Here is a 16,807-nt window from a genome sequence, read left to right as displayed (position 1 = left end):
GCAGCATCAGCGGTGCCACGCCCGGGAATCATTTTTGGTAATTTAACCCCCAATTCCATCCCTTGATGCTGAGTGCCAAGCAGGGAGGTAATGGGTCCCATTTTTTATAATCTTTGGTTTGACCTCACGACCTACCGATCTCAGGGCAGACACTCTAACCCAGGGGTGTCCAAAGTGCAGCTAATTGTTTACCGGCCCGCCACACATTCTGGAAATGCTATTGCAAAAATAAAAAATAAAAATAAAAACATTACAAAAAGTGCAATGAGGTGAAATCTAACAAGAAAAAGTTGCAATGTTGACACAAAGCTGCCATGCAGGCAGTTTTTTTTTTCTTCTTTTGTCTATTTTTATTCTTCAGAGTTTGCACTGGCTCCCTGTTCATTTTAGAATTGATTTTAAAACATTGCTGTTTGTTTTTAAATCTTTACATGGACTGGCACCTCAATATATCTCGGACCTCATCCAAATTTACATCCCTACGCGCGCTCTGAGGTCCGAGAGCCAGCTCCAGCTCGTGGTGCCCAAGACCAGACTTAAAACCAGGGGAGACAGGGCCTTCTCTGTGGTCGGCCCTAAGCTCTGGAACACTCTGCCCCTCCATGTTCAAACTGCTTCCACAGTGGAGTGTTTTAAGTCTCGTCTTAAGACCCACTTTTATTCTTTGGCTTTTAACACTACGTGAGTTGTGTGGTCCTCTGTCCTCTGTTGTCCTCTGTGTTTTTTATACACTTTGATTTCTATTTCACTGTTTTAATTGATTTTACCCTTTAAAATAGTTTTTAATCATATTTGTTTTATAATGTTTTTATTGGTTTTATATTTATTTATTTTTTGTTTTTATTCAGTCATTGGTGGAGCATAATATATATATATATATATATATATATATATATATATATACTTTTTTTATTTATTTATTTATTTATTTATTTTTATTTTTTTTACAATTGTTTTTAACATGGCTGTGCAGCACTTTGGAAACGTTATTGTTGTTTAAATGTGCTATATAAATAAAGTGGATTGGATTGGATTGGATTTTTTTTTTTTTTTTTTTTGCCGTTGCTCGAAAAAAAAAACATAAAAAACAATATTTTAATGAATTATTCACCCATTCAAAGCTCCAATTATTTCAAATATTTCACTTTAAACTATTTTCTGTGGAAAATATTGCATATATTGTGTGTTTGCAATACAAACACATCAGCGTTTTTTGTTTTTTTTTTGGACAAAAGAGCATAAAACAAGCGAAATTATAGTTCAAACGTAAAACCGACTGATATATCTGAAGTTGATCTCGTCACTTAAGTGTTGAAAGAAAAAAATTAAATAAAATAAAAATGTGTCACTTTATGAGTGGGGCACCTTTTGGATCCCAAATATATTTAATGGGATTTTATTGATCTTTTCACTGTAATAGTTAGCATCCTGGATGATGCCAGTCAGCCTCTGCATAGCCTTATCAGTTATTTTCCTGAAGGAACTCTCCTGAAGGAATCAATAAAGTACTATCTATCTATCTATCTATCTATATATCTATCTATCTATCTATCTATCCATCCATCTATCCATCTATCTATCTATCTACCTCAATAATAATAATACATTAAAATAAGCGGTGTCCTGCATTATTTATCTTTTCAAGGCTCTACTTCACAAAAAAAGATTGCTTTCTGAATGCTTTGGGCAGTGGGGGAAATACTGCATATCTCAGTTTTATTGTAAAAACCAATCAATCAATGTTTATTTATATAGCCCTGAATAACTAGTGTCTCAAAGGGCTGCACAAGCCACAACAACATCAGATCAAAAACAAAGTTGTACTTGACAGAAAAGGCATAAAACATCCATCCATCCATCCATTTTCTACCGCTTATTCCCTTTCGGGGTCGCAGGGGGCGCTGGCGCCTATCTCAGCTACAATCGGGCGGAAGGCAGGGTACACCCTGGACAAGTCGCCACTTCATCGCAGGGCCAACACAAATAGACAGACAACATTCACACTCACATTCACACACTAGGGCCAATTTAGTGTTGCCAATCAACCTATCCCCAGGTGCATGTCTTTGGAAGTGGGAGGAAGCCGGAGTACCCGGAGGGAACCCACGCATTCACGGGGAGAACATGCAAACTCCACACAGAAAGATCCCGAGCCTGGATTTGAACCCAGGACTGCAGGAACTTCGTATTGTGAGGCAGACGCACTAACCCCTCTGCCACCGTGAAGCCCTAATAAGAAAATATGATACCTTTTTGCTCAAAATGTTGAAAAATATTCCTAAATTAAGTAAATGCTAGTGGCATTATCTTGACATAAAGAAAGAAATTATTACTTTAAAAAAGTACTTTTATACTTGTGGGTGTTGTTGACACAGCTTTGCAACATATATATATATATATACATATATACATATATATATATATTTTTTTAACTTTATATCAACCTGAAGGTGATATACGGTAGAGATTTACTCTGAGCGTTAAACAAAAAAAGATAATAATAATTTGACTTGTTTTTAACATTTTAATGACTTAGACCAGGGGTAGGGAACCTATGGCTCTAGAGCCAGATGTGGCTCTTTTGATGACTGCATCTGGCTCTCAAGATAAATCTTAGCTGACATTGCTTAACATCCAACGCCCTTGATGCGAATCCCTTAGGGGTGATGGACAACTGGGCAGTGCCCGAAGAGCTGCAGCCCACCACCATAGCCCCCCCACTCCCTCCTCCCTGTTGCAAGTCTGGAGATGTATGTTGTGATACGTATATATGCTTTGCTCTGGAGTTTTTTTTTTCTCCCCATAGCGGTTCTGTGACCCTAAACACTGTTTGTTTGTCTAATCAAATCAATCAGTCAATCAACAAAGTTGTGTTGTACTTGGGCTATAACAGTACTTACCTACCTACATAATTACGCTGGTAATTATGTAGGTATTATTTCATTTCGGGCTCCAGTACTCTGGAACGCCCTCCCGGTAACAGTTCGAGATGCCACCTCAGTAGAAGCATTTAAGTCTCACCTTAAAACTCATTTGTATACTCTAGCCTTTAAATAGACTCCCTTTTTAGACCAGTTGATCTGCCGTTTCTTTTCTTTTTCTTCTATGTCCCACTCTCCTTTGTGGAGGGGGTCCGGTCCGATCCGGTGGCCATATACTGCTTGCCTGTGTATCGGCTGGGGACATCTCTGCGCTGCTGATCCGCCTCCGCTTGGGATGGTTTCCTGCTGGCTCCGCTGTGAACGGGACTCTCGCTGCTGTGTTGGATCCGCTTTGGACTGGACTCTCGCCACTGTGTTGGATCCATTATGGATTGAACTTTCACAGTATCATGTTAGACCCGCTCGACATCCATTGCTTTCCTCCTCTCCAAGGTTCTCATAGTCATCATTGTCACCGACGTCCCACTGGGTCATTATAGTCACCGACGTCCCACTGGGTGTGAGTTTTCCTTGCCCTTATGTGGGCCTACCGAGGATGTCGTAGTGGTTTGTGCAGCCCTTTGAGACACTAGTGATTTAGGGCTATATAAGTAAACATTGATTGATTGATTGATAATCACAGTGTCAAAATATCCGCTTTCTACCGCACCTGTTCAAGAAGTCACATTCATGATAAGAAGTATTTGATTTATTATTGGTTAGCTTCAGAATAACAATGTTATTAAAAAGAATAAGAGACCTACAATACTCTAAAACTGTTGGTCTTACTAAAATAATGCAGGCATGTAGTTACATTCATTCTTAAAAACTATTATATGGCTCTCACGGAAATACATTTTAAAATATTTGGCTTTCATGGCTCTCTCAGCCAAAAAGGTTCCCGACCCCTGACTTAGACCCTTCATGGTCTAAGTCAGGGGTCGGTCGGGAACCTCAAGGTAAAAAAAACCTAACAAAATCCATATTCTTTGTTATGGTTTGAAAAATGACAAATATAAAACGGCCCCCGCATGCTTTAATTTTTCTGTGTGCGGCCCTCAGTGGAAAAAAGTTTGGACACCTCTGCTCTAACCACTAGGCCACTGAGTAATAGAGTTACTAGGTTTATGTAATGCCATGTTTTACCGGCCCGAATAAAATGTTTGGTGTTTACGGCTATAATTCAACGGGGTCTCCTGTGCATGCATGTATGCCAGATAGTGCACGCACACACTCACACAAACACGAAGCAGTTTCAGAGAAGCGACAATTTGTAGTCCAGGATGACAACTTGCCCCAAACTCTGCCTGTCCACTCTAAGAAGCACAGAAAAACATTCCATCAACAATTAGCCAACAAAAAGCAATTAGACAAAGCGAGAAGTAAAACGTGGCATGAGTAAATGTTGGAGGTGCTTTTGAGCGTTAGAGAGACCTTCTGCGTGTACTATTGATGGTTCGCGGGCTTTGCCTTGTACAGACCTGGGCAAAGTAAGGCCCGGGGGGCCCCATGCGGCCCTTTAAGCTTTTCAATCTGGCCCCCCGGACATTCCCAAATAATTTATTTAGATCTTTAAGATGGAAAGTGTAGCTGCCATTAAGATGAGCAGTGATGTTTTCAAATTACCGTAAGTCTTGAACTATACAAAGTATTTCAATGGTTGGAATCCGCACGTTTGCATTATACACTAGTTCAGGGGTCGGGAACCTTTTTGGCTGAGAGAGCCAAGAAGCCGAATATTTTAAAATGTATTTCCGCAAGAGCCATGTAATATTTTTTTTAACACTAAACACAACTAAACGTGTGCATTTTTAAGTAAGACCACCATTTGTAGAGTATAATAGGTCACTTATTCTTTTTAATAACATTGTTATTCTGAAGCTAGCTGTGGAGGGGGCGTGGCCTGCGGGCCTGCAGCAAAGCAGGGTGTTGCCAGGACCGGCCTCGAAATCAGCGTTTATTTTTCTTATATTCAAACGCAGTGTTACTGTTCAAATTGTGTGTAATGTTACAGTGGCCTAAACATTAAATCTACTTGTTAAAAAAAAACAACCTCTGCTTTGTTTTTAATATATACTTAGGCCTACTATGCTACTGTATTTTATTTTTTTGGGGGGGTCGTGGTGGTACCAAGTGTTTTCTGAGGTAGTACTTGAGATTCACCGATCTACATTACATTGGGAAAATGCCTTTTGAGAATAAATCAACAAAGTTCTATTTTAAAATCCAAAAAAACACTTTATTAAGAACATGGTCAATAACACTAATTTCCAACATTCACTTTCTTTTTTTTACAGAATTATGTTCAGATATAAACATATTTTAGTTCAACTATAATACAAGTCAGTGGGAGTAAAAATGAACCAAGTTGCTGCACAACAGCGAAGGAGCTCCCACGCCAATGTTTTCCCCAAAACATTTCCTTCAGGTGTGTTTCTTGTGTTCCTCTATTGCAGGGGTGCCCAAACCTTTTGTCTCCAAGGGCCAAAGTGAAAATGTGCCAATGGGCAGGAATTTTGTGGGCCCCGCTTTGGGCACCCCAGCTCTATTAGGTCCTGAAATAGAAAAGAGATTTGAACATCTCTCAGTAACATACTGGATCCCCGTGTGAGTGTGAGTGATTACAGATGATCAATGTTTAGTCCCGTCCTTGGCGGCGTATAGCGCCCGTAATGTCTGTGCCACTTTGTTTGTAAGCTTCTGTCCGCTCGTTAGTGAGATTTTCTTATAAATAATGTTCGACTCCTTGATATTGTCCAGCCAAGGCACCTTCTTGCGACCTTCTCGTTTCTTGGCCACAACCCAAGGCCCCGAGTAAGAACCGGACATCCAGTGTACACTGTAGCCTCTTTTGGTCTTCTGGACCACCCGGGCGATCTGTGGCCGGTCTTTGTATTTGGGGCAGTAGATGGCGATGACGTCCATCACAGCCACGCCCTCGCTCATGTTGGCAGAATCCTCTGCGGAGACGTCGCCTCTTCTGGACTTCTGCTAAAAAGGAAGAAGCGTTCCTTACAACAATGCCCATTTTTCTACCTTCGATGACAGACAGATACAGTAATTCTTCAAATACTAGCCTCTGCTCAAACAAATGCCTCTCTTTTCCCTTCATGAAAGCCAGTAGGTGACAACAATTAAACAGTGCATTTAAAAGCATGGGTAAATTATTAGAATATACTGATAAAATGTAGATATTTATGATAAAACATACATATGTAACTATCATCCATCCATCCATTTTCTACCGCTTATTCGCTTTCGGGGTCGCGGGGGGCGCTGGCGCCTATCTCAGCTACAATCGGGCGGAAGGCAGGGTACACCCTGGACAAGTCGCCACCTCATCGCAGGGCCAACACAGATAGACAGACAACATTCACACTCACATTCACACACTAGGACCAATTTAGTGTTGCCAATCAACCTATCCCCAGGTGCATGTCTTTGGAAGTGGGAGGAAGCCGGAGTACCCGGAGGGAACCCACGCATTCACGGGGAGAACATGCAAACTCCACACAGAAAGATCCCGAGCCTGGAATTGAACCCAGGACTGCAGGACCTTCGTATTGTGAGGCAGACGCACTAACCCCTCTGCCACCGTGAAGCCCTTGTAACTATCATACCTTTGAATAAAATATTATTTTGTACTATATATATGTATATTTATTATCATTTGTAGAAAAAAAAATTAAAAATCCATCCATCCATTTTCTACTGCTTATTCCCTTTGGGGTCGCAGGTGCCTATTTCAGCTACAATTGGGCGGAAGGCGGAGTACACCCTGGACAAGTCGCCACCTGATGGCAGGCCCAACACCGATAGACAGACAACATTCACACTCACATTCACACACCAGGGACAATTTAGTGTTGCCAATCAACCTATATATATATATATATATATATATATATATATATATATATATATATATATATATATATATATATATATATATATATATATATATAAAACCTTGCTTAATCAAGTTGATTGTTAAGTATGTCATAAATATGTTTGCTATAATACATATAATACTGTAACATATTTTCAAAATAATCAAAACTACATGAATTATTCTGGCTTATTTATATGAATGCCATTCATTTGAAAGTACAGGTAAATATACCAATTATTATACTACGTACTGGATTGTAACTAGTGTTGTCCCAGTACCGATAACAAAATGTATTTCGGATACTTTTTGGTACTTTTCGATTTTCTAAACAAAGGGGACCACAAAACATTGCATTAGTGGCTTTATTTTAACAATAAATCTTACAGTACATTAAAGAAATGTTTCTTATTGCAAGTTTGTGTCTTAAATAAAATAGTGAACATACTAGACAACTTGTCTTTTGGTAGTAAGTAAACAAACAAAGGCTCCTAATTAGTCTGCTGACATATGCAGTAACATATTTGGTCATTTATCATTCTATTAATTTGCAAACATAATGAGGGACAAGCTGTAAAAATTGATTTTTAATCCACTTGTTCACTTACTGTTAATATCGGCTTACTTTCTCTTTTAACATGTTTTATCTACACTTTTGTTAAAATGTAATAATCACTTATTCTTCTGTTTCCCCCAGGGATCAATAAAGTACTTTCTATTCTATTAGTTTTGGATGATACCACAAATTTAGGTATCATTCCGATACCAAGTAGTTACAGGATCATACATTGGTCATATTCAAAGTCATCATGTGTCATCAGGGATGTATTTCCTGAGCTTATAAACGTAATATTAAAAAAAAAAAAAAAAAGCAGATTTTGTGATGCTAAAAAATATCAATGTAATCATAGTAGTATCGACTAAATACACTCCCGTACTTGGTATCATTACAGTGGATGTTAGGTGTAGATCCACCCATGACGCCGGTGAGCTACGGTGTGTAGTGAAGCATGTTTAGCTATTCCTTGTCCTCCAGTGATAATAGTACAGGAAGACACATACTTTATTTGTCGCCATGGAGACGAGGATTAGTGATTTGGAAGTAGCTAAAACACTGCAGACCGGACATTAGCCACTAGCTAGCTAGCTTTGTCTTAAAGCACCTCTTCCTGAGGGTGTTTCAGTGTTGTAACTTCACCTTTATCTTTAGTTTTTAAGCCAAACTGCGTCTGCTCTCCCTTTTCTGTCTACACACTCGGTCTGCTTGTAAGTAGTCCGTGATTGTGTGCTGGCGAACATGCTATTCTGCTCTTAAAAACCAGCAATGACACGACATGACGACGACGGGGGGACAGGTACTTTTTAGAGGCAGTATAGTACCGAATATGATACATTAGTATCGCGTACAACCCTAATAGTAAAATATATTTCCTTTAATAAATATTTTTTGTAGAAAAAATGTGTTGTAAAAATATATTACGCAATATTTTAATGCATGTGTAAAGATTAGGGCCTCATCTCTAACAAACACATTTGCACAAGTAAACTTTGTTCCCGCCTACAGCTGTCCTTCGCCACATCGCAATTCAAATATTGCGTCTTCACCACATTGCAGATTTTATGGGGGATTGTTGTAGTTTTTTTAAAGATTATCTACAACATATTTGGCCTAAAATGTTCAGTATAGTGGCTGCTGATTGGTTCAGCCTCAGAAAGCATTACATTATTGTATTGAAAGAGTGTAAAGGTTATTTCATGTCTAGAGGATCTCATCAAATCTTATTTAGAAGGCCATCAAGAGTTCTTTATGCTCTATGAAAATATTAGATTTATAACTCATGATTGCTATGACTAATGTCATGTCCGGTACAAATTAACAGTGATAAAAGAGGGTTGACTTCCCAGCTCTGCCCCTCAATGTTCAAACTGCTTCCACAGTTTTAAGTCTCGTCTTAAGACCCACTTTTATTCTTTGGCTTTTAACACTACATGAGTTGTGTGGTCCTCTGTCCTCTGTGTTTTTTATACACTTTGATTTCTATTTTACTGTTTTAATTGATTTTACCCTTTAAAATAGTTTTTAATCATATTTGTTTTTATATTGTTTTTTTTAATATTGGTTTAATATTTATTTATTTTTGTTTTTTATTCAGTCATTGGTGGAGCATAATATTGTTTTTTTAATATTGTTTTTAACATGGCTGTGCAGCACTTTGGAAACGTTATTGTTGTTTAAATGTGCTACATAAATAAAGTGGATTGGATTGGATTGTAATCATGTAGTTTTAAGATATTTTACCGGCGGGGGATCTTCATCCTCGCTCTCCTCCTCGTCTGACTCGACCGGTGCCGTGTGATTGGTGTGGTTGTGGTTTTGGGGTTTGGGCCCCTTGAGCAACGAGGTGATGGCCTTGTTTCTGGCGTTGGCGCTGGCTTCGCCCTCCTCGTCCTCTTCCTCGTGATCCAGGTGCTCCATCAGCACTTTGAACTGAGCGACAAAGTCAGATCACCCAAATAAGCTCCAAACTTACATTTAATGGCTGAAAAGTGCATTTGTGCCTGACTGCTTACATCTAAATACTGTTTGACAATATCCTTTTTGGTCTCTTTGCTGATGGCCGCGCCACTAAGACCGCCCTTGAGAAACTCCATGGTCTGGCGAGGGTTGAAGTGCACCTTGGGTTTCCTGTTGACGGCCTTGTCGTAGACTTTGGCCGACTCTGTTGGAGAGTACTTCTGGATTTTGCTGTAACGAAATGTGATTTCATTACACAGCTGCTCGATTAAAATGATGTCTGAAAATATTGCCGCGCTGCTGACCTGTCTGAGAAGCCGTATAGATTCTTCAGATGCTGTTTGAGCATGAGCAGCAGCAGGATTCCCTGCGAGGCGATGGAAAAGTCCAGTAGAGGCTTCGTGTCCTCAGGGAGGCGGGCTATGACTGCATCCTCGTTATCCAAGTCGGAGTCGGAATCCGTCTTTTTCTGCCCCTGGACTTTTTTGTCCTCCTCATCGCTGCTGCTTTGACTACTACTACTACTGCTGCTGCTGCTGCTGCTGCTGCTGCTGCTACTGCTGCTGCTGCTGGATTGGCTACTGTTCCTGTCACTGTCCTCATCATCAGAACTTTCCCTCATCTTGCGAGTTTTTTTCTTCTTTTTCTTCTTTATTTTCTTTATCTTCTTCACCTTCTTTGGCTTTGGCAGCGGTCCTTTCCTCAAAGACTACACACGCACACACAGAGTATGATGTCTTTGGCGATGCATGAAAAAAAAGCTTCAAGACGGCTGCTGTCTTACCTCCTTGAAAGACTGCAGCAGGTTGCTCCCAGAGACAGACAGAGTGATGTCCACATGGTGCATGATGAAAAGAGGCTCCTCCTGCGTCTGGTAAGGGAAGCAGGCCAAGTTGTCCGCTACGAAGAGCAGCAGGTTCACCTCAGCTCTCTGCAAGAGCAAAAGTAAAAACCAACATCTCTTACTCTGTCCGGGACATGATAGGGCGATTCATGAATAGACTGTGGACTCACAGAGCTGTCGTCAAACATGTTCAGCAACGAAATGAGGAACGCCCGCCGGTATTGACGGTTACCCCGGACCAAAGTGTACAGGTGGGAGCAGAGGGCTGCGTCTGTGTCGTGGTGGCGGAAACCTCGAAGGACTGCCTCGTTGGAACCAGCGATGGCCCGCTGGACCTGATAGGACAACTTCAACCCTGCTACAGCCTTCATCTGTGGATGGACAAAGCAGCAGTTAAATTAAAACATTGTTATCTACAGTACAGGCCAAAAGTTTAGACACACCTTCTCCTCATTCAATGCATTTTTTTTATTTTCATGATCATTTACATTGTAGATTGTCGCTGAAGGCATCAAAACTATGAATGAACACATGTGGAGTTATGTATTTGACAAAAAAGGTGAAATAACTGAAAACATGTTTTATATTCTAGTTTCTTCAAAATAGCCACCCTTTGCTCTGATTACTGCTGTGCACACTCTTGACATTCTCTCAATGAGCTTCAAGCACACCTATGAAGTGAAAACCATTTCAGTTTGAAGCTCATCGAGAGAATGCCAAGAGTGTGCGAAAAACGACTCAGAGCAAAGGGTGGCTATTTTGAAGAAACTAGAATATAAAACATGTTTTCCGTTATTTCACCTTTTTTGTTAAGTACATAACTCCTCATGTGTTCATTCAGAGTGTTGATCCCTTCAGTGACAATCTACAATTAAAATAAAGAAAACGCATTGAATGACAAGTTGTGTCCAAACTTTTGGCCTTTACTGTATGTCTGGTATTAAGCAGTTTACTAAACCTAAACAACTAGATTGTATTGACTGCTATCCAGTGTGTAGATCAAAATTATGTGTCTCAGATCCCAACATGGACCAAAAGTGGCATCTGTGTCCACAAAAGCAAAAAACCGCCAGAGCATGTAATTATTTAAAAAAAACAGCTGCAGCTCCAGGCAACCTTCTATAGTATTTTTTTCTTATTAATCAACTCCAAAAGATAGCAGTAGTCGTCAATGAAGTATGTCAGAATCCAGCATCTATACAAAGCTATGGATGCATTTCAGAATGCCCGTTGCACTACTCAGCTGTCAGTATGACACTCATGCATGACACGCTTGTTTACAATAAAGCAGTATTACCTCCCGGTGTCCTTTTTAATGAAGGCCACAAGATGGCAATTCAGTTCAGTTTATTTATTTATACAGCACATTGAAAAAACAACCCCAGTTGGCCAAAGTGCTGTACAGACAAAAGAAAAAGGATACGTAGTGTCACATTAACATCGTAACACAAGGATGAATAAAATACAATAGTAAAATACACCTTCAAAAAAGGGCAGAATATATCCCCTAAAATACTAAAATGTCATAAATAAATAAAAAAGGATAAAACAAGAAATAAAGGGCGACGTCGTGGAGGTCTACAGGTCAACCCTGTGACCTTACTTCCTTTCCTCACCTTCTTGTGCAGAGCTCAAAGGACATACTCTGATTTTTATGATCAGGCCACCTTAATAAAGCAAAGAAAGCGCAGCAATTTCTTACTTTTTGACCTAGCCATGCTGAAGTCCTTCTCTGAGCTAGCATCCTATGCTAAGCAGACAGTCAGACTGCTGCAGACGAGGGCAATAGACAACAAGGAGCCGAAACAAAACCGCTGTAGACGGGGAGGAGCTGACCATAGACTCTGGCGCATGGTTAGCAAAGGAAGGCTAACTCTTCTGGGTTTACGACTGGCAAATGTTCAGTCTCTGGGAAATCTGACTGTAGAACTTCCTTCAACTTCAGCGGCAAGACTCCCGAGCAGGCACAAGACACTAAAACAAGTTATTCGTCCTGGCAACTTTACCTACCTACATACCTCCGTATTCCTCATCACCTTCTTGCCAATCCATGCTATTTTCCTCATGCTCTTGTCAAGTAAGTTTTTTGGTTTTGTTATGTCTCAGTTGTTTAGTTTGGTTTTTGTATATAGTCAAGCCATTGTGCTGTTTTTGTTTTGAATAGTCAAGTTTGTTCTCCGCCATTGTGTGCGCCCTTTGTTTGCCTTTTTTTGAGTTATAGTGTTAAATAAATCAAAATGTACTTACATTCACGCCTGGCTCGTGCAAATCATCCTTCGCGTTGGAAAAACAAAATATCCCGTAGTCCGAGTCGTGACAAAAGTTGCCAGCCTGAATACTTGGCAACTGTGGCTTAAATACTAGCAGTGATAATTACAAGCAGGTGTGAGAACTGAGGACCGGAGCGTGACTTGGATACAAGGTGGAAACTAATGAGTTACTATCGAAACAAAAACAAACCAGGAAGTGCAAAACAGGAAACAAGTGTCCAACAAACAAAACCGAACATAACCAAAACAAAACACGATCCATAGGCGTGACATCTTTGGAGTTGGCAGAGTTGTTTCAAAGCGACACAGAGGAAGAAGATTTCATGGGATTTAGCGTATAGGACTGACAGATTGTTTGGTAAACGTATAGCATGTTCTATATGTTATAGTTATTTGAATGACTCTTACCATAATATGTTACGTTAACATACCAGGCACCTTCTCAGTTGGTTATTTATGCGTCATATAACGTACACTTATTCAGCCTGTTGTTCACTGTTCTTTATTTATTTTAAATTGCCTTTTAAATGTCTATTCTTGGTGTTGGATTTTATCAAATAAATTTCCCCCAAAAATGCGACTTATATATGTTTTTTTCCCTCTTTATTATGCATTTTCGGACAGTGCGATTTATACTCCGGAGCGATTTATAATCTGAAAAATGCGGCATGAACACTCAACATTGTATTAACGTCTTGTGCCTGCTGGGTGAAGGAGGATTTCAAACACATGCCCTGAAAATTTGGTATATCTGACTTGGAAGTTAAGGCCATCTATTTTGCCCAATGAACTGCAATCTATTATTGGGAGTGTTGTGTTGTGTGTACCCTCCTTCCCCACCCCCAATTCACTACTCTTCAAGTGCGGTTTTGTTAAGTAATTGCTCGTACACTTTGTACACAAGGCGCCAAACTGCCCAGAAAACGTGTACTTACATGGATGAAGCCCGAATATTTCTTGTCAATATCCACTAGCTGTTGATCAGCCTTGTTCTTCATGGTAGGCTCAGGGTCGGTTCCCATGGCAATCAAGTACGGCACGCACTAAAAACAAATGTTTGCAGTGTGGGAAGCGTGCGTTTAAAAAGAAGTGATTAGTGGGGTGGCATGAGGTTTACCTGCACAGGATGAATGAGGCCTTGGCTGAGTGTCAGCGTGATGACGCTCAGAGCAAAGTGTCGCACGGCGGACTGCGTGTGGAGGAAGGACTCCAGCACTTGCTTCAGGTAGAGCTGAATGATGGAGCTGCTCATGCCTGAGGAGATGTCGCCCATCTCCTTCAGATCCTCCTGCTTGGACTTGTCCTTCCCTGAAGAAACAAAAAAACATGGTCGGTTCTCCTGGAGTGAGAGAAGATAAGAGGACAATTGATGTATGAAACTCACATTCACGATCAGCTTCCTGCATTCGTGAGTCCTCCTCTTGTAGGTACGTCTGTAGGTTTTTAAGCACCTGGATCTTCAGACTGACGAGACTGTGCTCGTCAGATAAGGTGTTGTTGTAGAGGTTCTTCACGTCCTGCACAAACATGAGCTCCGGGTACATAATCAACTGGAAACCTTGAAAGAAAAGGGAATATTTTAGATGGCAAGGATTATGCATGACAAGACACGAGGGCTGGAAGATTCAGGCAAAAATTAAAATCACAATTACTTTCATCGATATTTTAATCCCGAATAATAACACGATTATTAATTAATTTGAAAGAACGGTAATATATTGTATCAGCAAAACTCAACTTTAAAAATAGTTTTAAAAAAATTGTAAAAAATAACAACAACAAGTAAAATAATGATAATGGTGATAAAAATACATTTAAACAATAGAAATTAAATTTTTTAATCGTTTCTCTAATTGCGTTTTTTTTTTTACTTTTCATTTATTTTACCACCATGTAGTGTGTGCTTTTTGTGTCAAATAAAATGTACGAAATAATGTGTTAACTGCGATGAGGTGGCGACTTGTCCAGTGTGTACGCCGCCTTCCGCCCGATTGTAGCTGAGATAAGCACAAGCGCCCCTCGGGACCCCAAAGGGAATAAGCGGTAGAAATGGATGGATGGATAAGGTGTTAATTAAATGCACAAATCCCCATATGTATTGGTGCAATACAACTTTGGAGGATTTTGACCAGTATTTTAGGTCAAAGCATAATAATTTTGTAAACGTATCAATAAGTAAGCATAATAACATTTTGCTTGAGTAAAGTACTTTTTTGAAACCTTTATTTTGTTAGCGAAGTCAGACCAGGAGGAAGAGTGCTGTGCTGCAGTTCTCAGCTTGACGACAAGTAAGGAGAGAATTTGAGGCTGTAAAAAAAACAGAGAGCGCCTCTCAAATTGCAACTGCTGTTCTGTTTGTACAATGATGTTACATCGATGATGTCGTTCACAACAACACAAGCAGATAAGATGTGTTGTGGGTCTATGGGTTGTTCTTGCTAGCTTTCGCTTCGTAGTTTAGTTGCTGTTGAAAGGGGCCGTCTTGACATTGTTTAGTTCAGGACGGGTCGGTTGAGTGTGTCAGGGAGGAATGAGAGGTACTAGATACATTATTTTGCCAAACAAATGTTTCTTCTCCTCACAATGACAACATTTCACTTACATTTATGTCAATTTCCCTGATATTCAGCGTTTAACAGTGGATTCCGTTATATATGTCAATTATGTGACTCTGTTTGCGGTTACGTGAAGGCAGGAATCATATGCCGTACTTTTTTTGTTCGGTTTAGTGATTATTGATTTGGCATATTAGCGCTATTTCAAATAAAAAGTGGCAACCATGGTGAGAGCCCAAACTTCTAGTCGACGTGCGCTCTTTTTTTCGCTAATTCGCTGTACATCTGTTGAACTGGTAAAAGCACCAGAATTGCGTGGCCCATTAATCTTTTTTTTTTTTTACAATTATTATATTTTCTTGAACGTGAGAAGCCATAATCAAAATTGAAATCAAAATTGGATCAATTATCCAGCCCTACAAGACACTAGGGTTGTACGGTTTACAGGTACTAATAAAGTACCGCGATACTAATTAATTAAAATCGGTACTATACTGCATTTGGGACATGATTTTGAATGTGTCAAAATGCACACACAAAGTGCATACAAGTAATAACATCTTGGAGAGGAAGAATGGGGAAAAAAAATGACAATTCTACTGTTTAGTAAGGAGGGTGCGTGAGTCGCAATATGAAGGTACTTGGGCTTCAAAACAAAAAAGGTGTCGCTTTAAACAAGGAGGCGCTGCGCTGCAAGGGCTCCTTTAAAACACGCTTCGTCAAATGTGGCGATTAGTATTAGCACCTTTGCTTCAAACTTCGGTAAACATGTAAATAATAAGCATTCAGATCTGCACAAGGAGTTCTAAAGAGTGACAGGTAATAATGTAGTTGTTACACCTGTCCTGTTGATCGGCTTTGGTGCAGACCGTATAGTCGAGGAGCACAGGGCAGATGTTCCTTTAAGGGTCGATGTTTTTGTCGGGGGTAACACTCTTCTCTCTCTCTTTACTCGCCCACTCACTCACTGACGTCACTCAGCCAACACGTTGACATTCTCGCAAATACATAAATGCTACTCTCATGAGGTAACCAGCTCCCCTGCTGTGCACATGTGGACACGTAGACGCACGCACAGCTGCTTGGATTGATGGCAAATATTAGCGGAGTTAAAACTGCCCAATTAACGTCAACTAATGCAAGTGAAATGCCTGAACTTTGTAACAAATTCCTACAATTTGTGTTTTATCTTTAATAATGTGTGTTTTACCTGCTACATGATTTATCTGTGTACATTTATCCATAGTTTTGTTTTTAGTACTTACTAATACTTGTATTTTTCTTAAAGCACAGACCAGGATTGGCAACCATAAATCATGAAGCATTTAATATAATGTCAATACATTTTTTTATTATATTTTATTATATCCAATCCTTGATTATGGCAGACTACATGTAATATAAAAAATTTAAAAAAAAGTTATTTGAGTCAAAAAGAAAAGCCCAATGTGTTTAACTCCTTTTAATTTATATTTTAACCTTGTAAAATTGTTATTTGAGTGCAAATGGAAACATATGTTTTTTGTATTGTTAGATTCTCTGTTAAAATGAAGCCAATATTGACATTTTTCGTAGTTCCCTTTATTTGGAAAAGTATTGATATACATTTTGGTACTGGTACCAGTACCAAATTATTGGTGTCGGGACAACCCGACAAGACATATACTACAATTGCCAACATACCTAAACCTATCAAGGCCTTCAGCTGGACTACTTCATCTGTGTGAGTAGTGAAGTACAGGAGATGCTCAATCACTTTTTCCTTTATGATGATCTGCAGGAAGAATCTGAGGTTGAATATTCGTGCTGGTCT

At 39.7% G+C, this 16,807-nt stretch overlaps 1 protein-coding gene across 6 annotated transcripts in view; it reads right to left on the bottom strand.

The window, feature by feature from the left end:
* Positions 1-5,133: 5,133 nt before the first annotated feature.
* Positions 5,134-16,807, bottom strand: part of LOC133535769 (nipped-B-like protein B) — a 58,605-nt gene continuing 46,931 nt past the window's right edge. For 5 of the 6 annotated variants that reach the window (XM_061875684.1, XM_061875690.1, XM_061875685.1 and 2 more), the window contains 10 exons: positions 16,678-16,768; positions 13,824-13,997; positions 13,557-13,747; positions 13,375-13,482; positions 10,340-10,540; positions 10,110-10,256; positions 9,631-10,034; positions 9,382-9,556; positions 9,110-9,298; positions 5,134-5,912 (listed from right to left, as the gene is read on the bottom strand). In XM_061875684.1, coding sequence (XP_061731668.1) covers positions 5,553-5,912; positions 9,110-9,298; positions 9,382-9,556; positions 9,631-10,034; positions 10,110-10,256; positions 10,340-10,540; positions 13,375-13,482; positions 13,557-13,747; positions 13,824-13,997; positions 16,678-16,768 — 2,040 coding nt within the window. In that variant the 3' untranslated portion in view covers positions 5,134-5,552. The remainder of the gene's footprint in view (positions 5,913-9,109; positions 9,299-9,381; positions 9,557-9,630; positions 10,035-10,109; positions 10,257-10,339; positions 10,541-13,374; positions 13,483-13,556; positions 13,748-13,823; positions 13,998-16,677; positions 16,769-16,807) is intronic. The other variant, XM_061875689.1, reaches the window with a different exon arrangement.

The sequence above is a fragment of the Nerophis ophidion genome, linkage group LG17 (assembly GCF_033978795.1).
Source record: "Nerophis ophidion isolate RoL-2023_Sa linkage group LG17, RoL_Noph_v1.0, whole genome shotgun sequence".
NCBI classification, from domain to species: domain Eukaryota; kingdom Metazoa; phylum Chordata; class Actinopteri; order Syngnathiformes; family Syngnathidae; genus Nerophis; species Nerophis ophidion.
The sequence above is the reverse complement of the archived record's forward strand: the minus strand, read 5'-3'. Positions and strand labels throughout refer to the sequence as shown.